This window comes from Diachasma alloeum, unplaced genomic scaffold (assembly GCF_001412515.2).
Source record: "Diachasma alloeum isolate Michigan unplaced genomic scaffold, Dall2.0 Dall_scaffold_00366, whole genome shotgun sequence".
Classification (NCBI taxonomy): domain Eukaryota; kingdom Metazoa; phylum Arthropoda; class Insecta; order Hymenoptera; family Braconidae; genus Diachasma; species Diachasma alloeum.
Genome location: NW_021680505.1, coordinates 699,859 through 712,354, shown reverse-complemented (window position 1 = coordinate 712,354; position 12,496 = coordinate 699,859). Strand labels below are relative to the sequence as shown.

Genomic DNA, 12,496 nt, shown 5'->3' with positions numbered 1-12,496 from the left:
CTGTGAGGATTCTCACAATTGAGAGATTCATGATTTTATGATTTTGTATTTTGGAAGTTTTGTGAATTATTGAGGGTATTTTTATTTTGTGAATTTAATGAGAATTATATGGAATTTAGAAATGTGAATGTAAAGGTGGTTGAGTGGGCTATCGACTCCCGGGGAATATTTTGAAATATGGTAGTTCCGCGACCGACCTAGGTGGCGCATTATTTCTACGAGTCAAATAGCCCTTTGAAGGTATTAAGTTTCGGGCAGCAGCTCAGTTCGGTACGCAGGTGTGGTGGGGCGATCAGGAAAGCCTCACCCGGGTTCACCTACGATCCTCGCCGGAGGAGAGAAAAGTAACCAATTGTCAGCAGCCAGCTATATTAACTTTTAGTTACTAGCGAGCTGTGGTCGAGCCATTGACAGCAGCCAGCGACACTAGTCTCTGACTATCGCGAGCTGTGGTAGAGTCAAATTGTCAGCAGCTACTAAATTAGCATTTTGCTACTTGTGTGCTGTGGTCGAGCCATTTAGTTAATTTTTGTCAGCAGCCAGCTTAATTAGTCTTTGACTAAAAGCGAGCTGTGGTCGAGCCCTTGACAGCGACGGATAAAACTGTCGTGGTAGAGCCACGCGGGGTGGAACGTTCGCGGAGGGAGAAATTATTCTCTTGGGTGGGAAATTCTTTCTTTCGCGAAATATCTCGAGGAGGAAATGACGTTCATTCTCCGACTCAGCCATCTTGAAATTGGGTCTTACATTGTTCTGGATTACCGACGGCTGGTATGCAGAGGGTTATTTTGTGGGCTGTACTATATAGGCGGATTTTAAATCCGAAATCTGAATCGGGAATGTATAATTAGAGTTACTGGTTAATTACTTGGAAATTGATATTTGATATGGCTTATACTAATCTGAAACTGAGTATCAACGAGAAGATTCTGTGGGTATTGCTTGATGTCTGTGTAATTGTTAATTTGAAGTATGAATTATTATTTTGTTAATAAAGCTGGTAATGGAAACTATAATTCCTATGATGCGCTCAAGGCTACATGAATCGGCCAAAACTGAGGGATTCGTTTCCATGATTAATAGAATTTAGAATCATGTGTCTGGTAAAATAATTCATGAGAGAAATTGAGCAAAAGTATCTCATGTAATTATCTGGGAATTGTTTGGTTTATTTGGGTCAAGTAAATGTGTAACGTTCAGTCCAAAATCTGGTAATTAAACTCTCTGGGATAAATCTGGTATCTGGGGGACTGATACTTTATACTGAATTGGCAGAATAACTAACAATTAAATTCGTAAAGTAAATCTGGTAAATTCGTGGAAATCTGGTATCTGGGAAATCTAGGTAGAAATTTGGTAAGTCTGGAAAAATCTGGTAATAAATTGTAAAAGCTGGTAAAACGGGACAACTGGGACAAATTTGAAATTTGGAGATAATTTACTGGACGAACGGCGTTTTGAATTAACTTCCTTCATATAAACCCTGGCAACTGAAGCACCGGAGCACAAAGGAAAAATTTAAACAATTTCTTGAGCCAAAAGGTTCGTCACACTAGAAAAACAGAAAATCTAACTCTTTGGCTCGGGGTAAAAAAAAAATTTTATTTCGACTTTTGTCGCGCCTTCGGGGGTTTCATTGGCATCAGAATTTTTAGAAAATACAGAATCAACTTTCACTTGGCGAAAAAATTCAATTTTGGCGAAAATCGACGTTCACCCTTGACCCACGTGAAAATGAAAAAAATTTTTTCCCCTTTTCTGTCACCTCCGAGGGTTTCATTGGCATCAGGGGTTCAATAAATACAGAATCAACGTTCACAATTTTTATTTAAACACCGCCTGCAAACGGGGAGATGAGGGTGGCTAAAATATATTCTGCAACCCTGTCTCCTCGTTGACTACAAATTTCAACCCTCCGCATACATGCCTTCCCCTTCACCCGCTCGTAAAATCACGTGTTCTCGGTAGCATCGAGGAGGACTTCTCAGGACCGAAAAGAACTGAGGATTCGAAAGGTCTCTGGAAAAGTACGTCGCAGAACTGATTAGGACTTACCAGGTCCATCTAGGTTTGGAGAGATCTTGAAAGACCTGTGTACGTCCAATCAGAACCAAATCCTCGACTCGGGTGATTGAGCCGGGATGTGAAATAAACCAGAGATTTAAGTATTCAATCTATCTAGTGTCACCAATTAAAGACATTTACACTATTTACATCATAAATGTTACTCGATAATTGTCCACAAATGACACTGATTATTTTCCAGTTAAGAGATAACTCATTATTTGACCCGAGAAATGGAAGATAAAATAACCGAGATAATGACGATTGATGAATGATATAATTTTATAGCGATGACCGTGAATACCGAGATGTACACCCTATACGTGATGAATTGATACCGATACGTGTTCTCCGAAAACCGATGTGAACCCTATCCCTGATGAATCCGTACTCCCCGAGGGCCGGTCGACCCCAATGGCCTCTCCAACTCTAAACCCGACCTTACCCGATTATTCCTGACTGGCCCATACCGCGAACCAGTCTCAATTGAGTTCGCTGGGAGTCGTCAAGAGGGACAGTCGCTCGTCTGTTCCGTTCCAAAGGATATCTATCCCAACATCTGAAATATGCTTTTCTGCACTGCTTTTCACGATTTCTCGTCTGGGAATTGGTATTACATACTTCCCAAACTCGAAAACTTGGAAATCACTACAGAAAAATATTGTTCCTGGGCTGTTGCGATCGGGTTTTTTTACTCGTGTGGCGTTGGCCTCCGAGCCGTAGGCGAGTAAAAACCCCCATCGCAACAGGCCGGAAAAATATTATTTCTAACATCTATTCTTTAATTTTCTTTCTTTTCTTTTTCTCATTCTTTCTCCATCATTAATTTTGACGCTCCAATAATTAATAGTGGTCCTAGAGACCACCAGCGAACTCCCAACCAGATTAATTATTCGAACATCCGATCAAAGTTGATTAGCGGTCCGAATTGAATATTAATTTTGAGATAAGTTAACAGAGGACTTAATTTTGAAGGTAATTAATTTTTTGAAACAAAAGTGATTGTGAAGTGAATTTCTGATGTGCTGACATTGAACTGTATCGAGAAATTGTGTTATAGCGGCAATCTTCTGGATTGAGTTACACATGATGAGGTCATATAATGAAATTCCTCAGGAATAAAATTGGTATTCAAAACAAAGAACATCGAAGGTCAAGACGCACCACAATGTTTACATCATTCTGAGAGAATTCATGACGAGCCAGAAAAAGAAAAGGGAATCAGAATAACACGACTTTAGAATATTTGAAACTAAGATATATTGTTACGCCCTCTATTGGATATAAACATTAAATAAATCTGGAGGAGAAATGGTACTTGCCTCTACCATAGAGAATATAACCATATTGAACAGAAGAAGAAGAACCAGTCCCAATTTTAAACACGGAAAGGGGTTATCTGACGTCAGGTTATACAAACGTCAGTCGGTAGTACGCCGTACTGGAGGGATTAAAAATTTTCCACTGAAATTTCCTGTAATGGTCGTGAAAATATCCAACAAGTAAAATTACAGTGAAAATTCATAATTTAATGGAAAAATCCGTGGGAACTATGAATTCCAGTTTAATTATTCTGGAAAAAATAATGAAAAATCAGGAAAATTCAGAGAAATTTCTCCATGCATTCCAGATTCCTTTGACTTTCCAGAGAATTTCTTTAAAAATTCCTGAAATTCCAAGGGAATTCCAAATCCATTTTAAAAGAATTCCCTGAAAATCCAAGGGAATTGGGCGGTGAATATCCATTTCCACTTGAAAATTCGTTTAAATTGTTGAATTTTCATCTTCCTGCCAGAAAAAATTGGGACTTGAGTTGAATTTTTAGAGAAACTTGAAATTCCATTGAATTTTTACCCTTAAATCGAATTCAACATCCTTTTCCGGAATATTCAGCCAAATTTTTTTAACAGTGTACATTCGAATCTATGTCCCTCTCACTACCAATGGAAGCACATCAACATGATGCTAGGAATCTTCAAAATATCAGTTCTGTTCATACTACTTTAATTGATCTTCCTCTCAATGATAAATTTCAAATATCCAATTCTACATTCAGAGGAAAAACGGATTCTTACCTACCACTGTAACGATGTTCGTTAGTTTCGGCAGCCAGACTTTACACAATGTACTTATAGTCCTTTTCACCATCGAATTGAATGTAGACTCGAAGGCCGAGAGGTCGTAGGGCTTGTCAGAGGCTAGCAGTTCGGTTTTGTCGATCAATCTCAGGGTTCTTAAACAGTAAATCCATTCACGCAACTAATCAATCATTGAGGAAAAAATTATTCGCGTCAATCAAGTATTCTTGAAATAACCAAATGCCCAGAATTTCCCTATGGAATCCCCATTCAAATTTTCGTGTCAAACATTCGGCAGAAATTGATTTTAATGAACACAAATATTTTTTTGTCTCAGTGTAGGTGGGTCGTTGAGAGGAAAAATTGCGGTATAATTTTTCATGGCGGGCTACTCACCTAAAGTCCTGATACCACAGGTCTAGAGCCTTTCTCATGCAAGGATGATAGAGGTATAAAATTTTCTGCAATTTTAGTCTGGATCTCTTGTATCTGACTGAGAATGCTGGGGGGAAATTCTTGATTTCGTACCTTTCTTTTGTCATTTCCTGGAGAAAATCGTTTTTTTTTCGATTAGAGTGACGGTGTATTTTTTATGAATTTTAATTATAGTAATTTTATGCAGAAAAAATGCGATCGATAATATATTCGTGAGGATTACTAAAAATCATCGTTGAATTTTTATGATGAATAAAGTGGCTTTTTACTCATGTCTTTACGACTCACGATTCTCGGGGTATTATCATTTGAGGTATCATCAGGGAGCGCACGGACCGTGGGGTGCTCCTATCCACAAATGTCCACATTCTGAGAGCCACGATTCGCAGAGATGTGAATTGAAAACCATTTTATTTGTTGTGAAATTCCCTACATTCGTCACACTGGCTGTGTCGATAACTTCTCAATAGTTTTCGAGATATTTAAATTGACAGTGGGGCATTGTAGCGACAGCGAGAGCACCTTTACTCGATAGTATATCCGTAGCACATGACACATGACTGTGGGCATCGTATTCCCTCCAAGCGCAGTGGTCGACTGCGCAACTTCCGTTGGGTTTTTTGTGACATGAGATTTTTCAGGGATTACTCTACCACAAAATTTCGACAACGAGAGGCAAGATGTTTACACATCAATATGATTTATCGTTTTTTAATGGGTATATGTATCATTCACGGAGAAAAAAAATATACTTGAGTTGAGTATATTTTATACCAGGATCAGGTATATGCACAAACCTGATTCAAGAATAAAATATATTTGATTCAAGTATATTTTATACTCGAATGGGGAATGGATGTTTCAATTCGAAGATGATTATTTCGTATTAGACCGGGTTGATCCAAGCTTTCAAGTCTAATATATGGGTCAGGCACTAAGTGTGAGAATATAAAGGTAAAAAAGGATAGGTTAAAAAATGAGTGTCGGAATATTATTAGAATAAAAAACTGAGGGCCTGAATGTAAAGGTGAAGGAATGATGGTCAGAATATAGAAGTAAAAAAAGTGGATGTCACAGCCAAGCAATAAGAGTCATATAAGGGCTAAAAGCGGTGATCATAATATATGACTTATATTTAGACCCTCATTGTTTGACACCCACTTTTTTTACTTTAATATTGTCACCCTAATGTTTTGACCCTCATTTTTTAACCTCCACTTTTTGACCCTTATATTTTGACACTTTGTGCCTGATCTTTATATTACACTTGAAAGGGTTTGCCACAACCCGGCGTAATACAAAATAATCATCTTCGAATTGAAATACCCATCTCCCAATTGAGTATAAAATATACTCAAATCAAGGCTATTTTACACTCGAATTAAGAATAATATACATGAATCCAGTATATTTTATACTCGAATCAAAAATCAAATATACTAGATTCAAGCACATTTTATACTCAATTAAGTTTTTTTTTGGTTTTGGATGACTGCTTGCAGGGGGTAAAATGATGGACTAGATGAGGTAATTTTAGTAGCGATGTGGTCAAACAGTTTAAGTCGATTTTGGCTATTGGCCAGTTTTCAATGAATATCTAGAAATCTAAGGGACATAGCAAAATTTTTCTCATAACCTTTTTAGTAGCGTTCAATTCGCTCTATAAAAAAGGTTAGTATGAAAATTTCACTATCTCCCTTAAATTCGGAAATATTTCTGGAAAATTCAACTAAAGACTAAATTGACTTAAACCCTTTGACCACTTCGCTACTGATTTTACAATTTTAGATTTTAGTTTTTGGAGAATATCTCGAAACGGAGGGAAGACTCTGAGACACACTAGAGAATTTATACATCTTCAAAAATAATTTTTTTACATTATCCCAAATGATCTTGTCATCTGATGACATCGGTCAATTATTAATAATTATTCGGACTGTAATACCTGTTTATCTTGATACTTCATCCCATCTTCCAACGGATCCTGCAGCACAAAATCCACAATAGATTTCTTCAAGCTCATAGCATAATCCTCCCTCGCATCATCAATAACCCCAGACAGGGTATTTTTGAAGCGAGACTTCCACCTCACAGGCACGAGATTAAGAATCTTCTCGAGCAAATCCGAATCTATAGGTGCTACATGGACGTCATCAATCCCCAGCATAATGTAATAATAGTATTTCAGGAGGTCCTCTGTGTCCTCGGCGTGAGTTATTCTGTACTCATCGATATCCGAGCCGGGATCTTCCTCCAATTCTTGTTCGAGGATCATTCTCACCAGATTCCGGCGGAATTGCTCTCGGCTTTTCCGAAGGGTTGTGTAACAGTTTAATTTGAACGCCTCCTCCTTCTCCCGACGTAATTTCGTGGGCGAAGGCTTTCGCTTTCTGTATATTTATCAACAATTTTTTTATAGAAAAGATTTGGAATATTTGATTTTTTCAATTTTTTTGCGAAGGTCAAAATAATGAATATTGGACTGAATTAAAATTCAAATTCAAATTCTATAAATTCTTGAGAAACTCTGGATTTTCAACAAAAAAAAAATTTTTTTAATTGAAAGAAAATTAAGGATGTACTACATCCTTTCGGCCAAAATTCACGTTTTTTTTTTTCATTTTTCTGGCAAATTATGGATCAAATTGACGCGAAATAATATACCGTTTTTGCGTTCTATCATTATTGACTGACTCACGAAGTTTCATGATAGTGCAATAATTTTCCTGCATTTTTTCCAAAGTTTTCTGAATTTCCGAAGTTTTAGAGAAAAGGCAGGAAAATGATTGCACCATCATGAAATTTCTTAAGTAATGATAAAACGCAAAAGCGGGGTATTTGTTCACGTCAATCCGATCAATAATTTACCGGAAAAATTAAAAAAACATGAATTTTGGCGAAAAGGGTGTAATACATCCATGAAAATATCTTGATTTTTCTCTCAGTTTTAAGGAAATGGAGATTTTGCAACAATGAAAATTTACAATTGCCAAATTGAATGAAAAATAGGAGAAAACCCCTTTAAAAATCTCAAAGGTTAAAGCTCAAAAGCCAGAAATACGTCTCAGATTAGTTCTGATTAGTTTAATTAGTGGAATTTTTTTACGAAGGTAAAAATAATGAAAAAATATGAAAATTTTATAAATTTTTTAGAAATTACAGATTTAAAAAAAATGAAAAATGCTAGAATCCATACAAATGAAAACACCAAAAAAATCCCATATTTGAAAAAAAACAGAAAAATGTGTGTTTAAAAAAAAATCCATAATTTCAGGAATTTTAAAATTGAAAAAAACAAAAGATATTTTGATTTTTTTTTTCAGTTTAAAAAAATTGAGATTTTGCAAAAAAATTTAAAATCTAAAAGAAATGAAAAATTTTCACTTGCTAAATAAATTAAAAAATAGGAGAAAACCCCTTTAAAAGTCTCAAAACTAAAAATTCAAGAGCCATAAACACCGCTAAAATTACCTTTCCTTTCTAGGATCATCCAATATTGATGCCGGGGGAGCCAGAACACTCTCTCCATCTCCATAAAGTCCACCTCCCCGGCGAGTAATTTTGCTCCTTTTACTTTGCACAATCTCCCTGCTCTTATCCCCCTTCTCCATCCCCCGTTTGCCATGATTCAAGCTGTCATCGTACCTAACCGTCAGCTTCTTACCCCTGAAGCCCCCACTCATAACTCAATATTTACCCGCCCAGGGGATCCACCTTCCGAGAGGCACTGAAACGCTCCAAGTCATCTGCTTTAATCTTGCCAATGAAAATTAAATTTGAGTTTCCTGAGATAATTAATCAGAGAGGCAACTTCAGAGTTGACAACTGCGTGTGTCAACTCGGAGTGAACGAGGAGTTGAGTGAAAATTACTCGGCGAAAGGGTCTTGGAGTTTGATCTTACCGAGTTGGTTTCCATAGTGGCATTGTGCACCGGTTGCCAGGGGTGTGAATGTGTTTGAATTGAATGGGCTTTGGTAACTCTAGTATTAACCGCTGCTTGAGTATAGATATCGATCGATGGGCATTCAATTATTCACGGTATTAATTAACTGGTGAATTTAAGCAGAACTCGTTCAATATTAACTTTCGTTTGTCAACAGCTTTGATATATAGTTTAGTATCCAAAAATATCCAAGGACTTTGGCTATCTTTTCTCCAGTCAAATGCTTTTCTACTTTTATAGTCGAACATCAGAGATTTCATTTAAGCCACATTAGACCCGAAGGTTCCGGACATTTTAAAATGATTTTATTATTTAAACTTTGCAGGTCTACATTTGAATGACGATATTGATTCATGACTTTTTTCAAATTTTTCTCATGCAATTTAATTGACAAATTTGATGATTGGAAATTGTTGAATCTATATAGTGTGGTCTGTACTAAATTGTAAAGACTACGCTTAATATGTATCGGCGTGAAAAGTCAAAATAATGAAGAAAACTTGAAAAATCCAGGGGAAAAATATCTGAGTATGGTGCCTCATTGGGAATTTTTTACCTATTTTTCTTAACTCCTCCGGCTATAGGGTCGAGGTTCATTTCCTAATTCATCAGAAAAATTTTCATATCTATCAAAAAAATTATGAATTATTGAAGAAAAAAAAACTAGCGGGTGAATAATCATAAGTTCCAGAATTTTTCTAGATTTCGTAAGAAAGTTATTTGAAAAAATGATGCCGGATATTATGAGTGTCGGGGCAAATTCTATTCACTGAGGCTTACGTATGGCGCTTGAAGCGAATGAGAAACAGGGATCGGCATCAATCATTAAATTATTAATATTCAGGAAGGTTGCACCTTAAAATAATTAAGGTTTACTTATCTTGATTGAGATTTGAAAAGTAACAAAATAATTGACAATGTTGAATTGTCAATTGACTATTGAGTAACTAATTATAAATTTCGTCGATCTTCCGAACTCAATTATTGATTGATAAAATAACTCGCAATTTGAATATTTAATTGATGATTAATTTAATAATTAAAAAATTGTTGAGTAACATTAAACAATTGGGTAATTCAACATTTAACTTTATTTAAAATTTATGATTGTGCCGACGTCTGACGAGGAGTTGAATGAAAATTACTCGGCGAAGGGTCTTGGAGTTTGATCTTACCGAGTTGGTTTCCATAGTGGCATTGTGCACCGGTTGCCAGGGGTACGAATGTGTTTGAATTGAATATGCTTTGGTTACTCTCGTATTAACCGCTGTTTGGGTGTTGGCATCGATCGATGAGCATTCAATTATTCACGGTATTAATTAGCTGGTGAATTTAGGCAGGACTCGTTCAATATTAACTTTGTCAACAGCGTTGATATGTAGTTTAGTATCCAAAAATGTCCAAGTACTTTGGCTATTTTTTCTCCAGTCAAATGCTTTTCTACTTTTATAGTTGAACATCAGAGATTTCATTTGAGCCACATTTAACCCTAAGTTTCCGACCATTTTACAATGATTTTATTATTTAAACTTTGCAGATCTGAATTTGAATCTCGATATTGAATTCATGACTTTTTTCAAATGTTTCTCACGCAATTTAATTGACAAATTTGATGATTGAAAATGGTTGAATCTATAGTGTGGTCTGTACCAAATTGTAAAAGATACTTGCATATCCTTAAGCGTGTTGTGCGAGAAGTCAAAGTTGTAATAGTTTACGTGTTTAGATGAGATTATTATTCAAATAAAGAAAATGAAAAATGTGATGATTATAAATGCGTTACCTTGCAATTTAATTTATTTTTCATTATCAATGGGGATAATTTTTTGTGTCGATTTTCCTTTACACGAAATTGCGCGCTTTTAATATATAAATATTATTTTTAAGTTACAATATATAATTGAATCTTTATAGCAATCTTATACAGAACAAAACATTATTCAAATTGATAATTAATATAATTACTCAAAGCTTCACATGACAAAATGATAAGAGAAATAATTGACTGACCGGTCATGTCAGACGTTAAAAACCCGAGTAGAATAATTGGACCTGACAAGTTCTACTTAGGTCTCTCCGTTCAGAACTAGATAGGTCTTGGGAAGCGTCTTCCCAAGTGCTTCCGAAACCGAAAATTTGCCCCTTTGGCTCCGGGTGAAAAAATTTTTTTTTCAGTTTTTACTTTTTCCACATACTTTTGAGAGTTCTGAATAGCCCGTCGCTTAAATCATTGGAATCAACGTTCACCCGGCTAAAAAATTCGAGTTTGTCAAAAGTCGACTTTCCCTTTGGAAAAACCGAAAATCTGACCCTTTGGTGCCGGGTGAAAGAAAAAATTTTCAGTTTTCACTTTTTCCACATACTTTTGAGAGTTCTGAATAGCCCGTGGCTTAAATCATTGGAATCAACGTTCACCCGGCTAAACAATTCGATTTTGACGAAAGTCGACTTTCCCCCTGGAAAAACTGAAAATCTGACCCTTTGGCTCCGGATGAAAAAAAATCTTTCATTTCGACATTTGTCGCGCCTCCGGGGGTTTCATTGGCATCAGAATTGTTAGAAAATACAGCATCAATCTTCACTGGGCGAAAAAATTCAATTTTGGCGAAAATCGACTTTCACCCTGACCCTTGACCCATGTGAAAATGAAAATTTTTTTCTCGTCTTTTCTATCACCTCCGAGGGTTTCATTGGTATCAGGGGGTCAATAAATACAGAATCAACGTCCACTATTTTTTATTTAAACACCGCCTGCAAACGGAGAGATGAGGGTGGCTTAAATATATTCTGCAACCCTCTCTCCTCGTTGGCTACAAATTTCAACCCTCCGCATACATGCCTTCCCCTCCCCCCCCCCTCGTGAAATCCTGAGGTCTCGGTAGCATAGAGGGGAACTTCGCAGGGCCGAAAAGCACTGAGGATTCGAAAGGTCTCCGGCAAAGTACGTCGCAGAACTGATTAGGACTTACCAGGTCAATCTAGGTCTGGAGGGATCTTGAAAGACATGTGTATATCCAATCAGAACCAAATCTTCGACTCGAGAGGCAAGAGACCGAGGTGTCTCGCATGAGATGAGAAGTAACTCGTCGGATCACAAGCGACACATTTCGTCAATTTATTAAATTATTCCAATATTTTCGGGATCGATTCGTGCGGGATAGTCGAATAAATTCAATTCATTACAAAGTAATAACAAACAATTAAAAAATTCAGGAGAGAAATATCTGAGTGCTGTATTATTGGTAATTCTTTTCCTATTTCGCCTGGATCTCGGCCTCAAGAGAAAAAATAATTCAATTTGGATGTTTTTGTAATTTCTCCGGCTATAGGACCGAGCTTACTTTCCTAATCCATCAGAAAAATTTTCATATCTACAAAAAAAAATGGATTATTGAAAAAAAAATAGTGTGTGGCAACTAGGCCTTCAACGTGAGTGGCGCGCAATTGAAATGCCAATATAACCATACGAAATGACCATAGGGATGATCTGTGCGACATTGCCATGTGTCTGAAGCATTTCAATAGTTTCAATAATTAGAAAAACCTCAAATAAAAATAATTTGACACTCGTAAGTAATGGGGAAAAAATGAACCAATCCTACAAAAAAATTAATATTCAAGAAATGTTGAAATACACACGGAAATAGTTACTTGAAAAATGAAAATTTTCGTGTTCGCCTGATTGATTGAATCAGTGCTATTGAATCCTTCCGTCCCCCAGAAAAATACAGACGAAATACCTCAAGGTATTTCATAGGAAAAGTCAAAATAATAAAAAGAAATTGAAAAATTCATGGGAAAAATATCTGAGTATGCCGCATCATTAGTAATTTTTTCGTATTTTTGCTAGACCTCGCCCGCAATAAAGAAAAATAATTAAATTTGGATGTTTTTTAACCTCTACAGCTATAAATCCCGAGGTTGCACCAATTCCAATCAGGAAAACTTTCATATTTCTCCAAAAAAAAAAATTAA

General features: G+C 36.2%; 1 protein-coding gene across 1 annotated transcript in view; it reads right to left on the bottom strand.

Moving 5' to 3' along the window:
* Positions 1–8,260, bottom strand: part of LOC107041465 (dynein heavy chain 7, axonemal) — a 43,534-nt gene extending 35,274 nt beyond the window's left edge. The window contains exons 1-4 of the mRNA XM_029126334.1: positions 8,049–8,260; positions 6,523–6,967; positions 4,539–4,687; positions 4,144–4,297 (exon numbers count right to left, since the gene is read on the bottom strand). Of these exons, the coding sequence (XP_028982167.1) occupies positions 4,144–4,297; positions 4,539–4,687; positions 6,523–6,967; positions 8,049–8,260 (960 nt within the window). The remainder of the gene's footprint in view (positions 1–4,143; positions 4,298–4,538; positions 4,688–6,522; positions 6,968–8,048) is intronic.
* Positions 8,261–12,496: the final 4,236 nt, after the last annotated feature.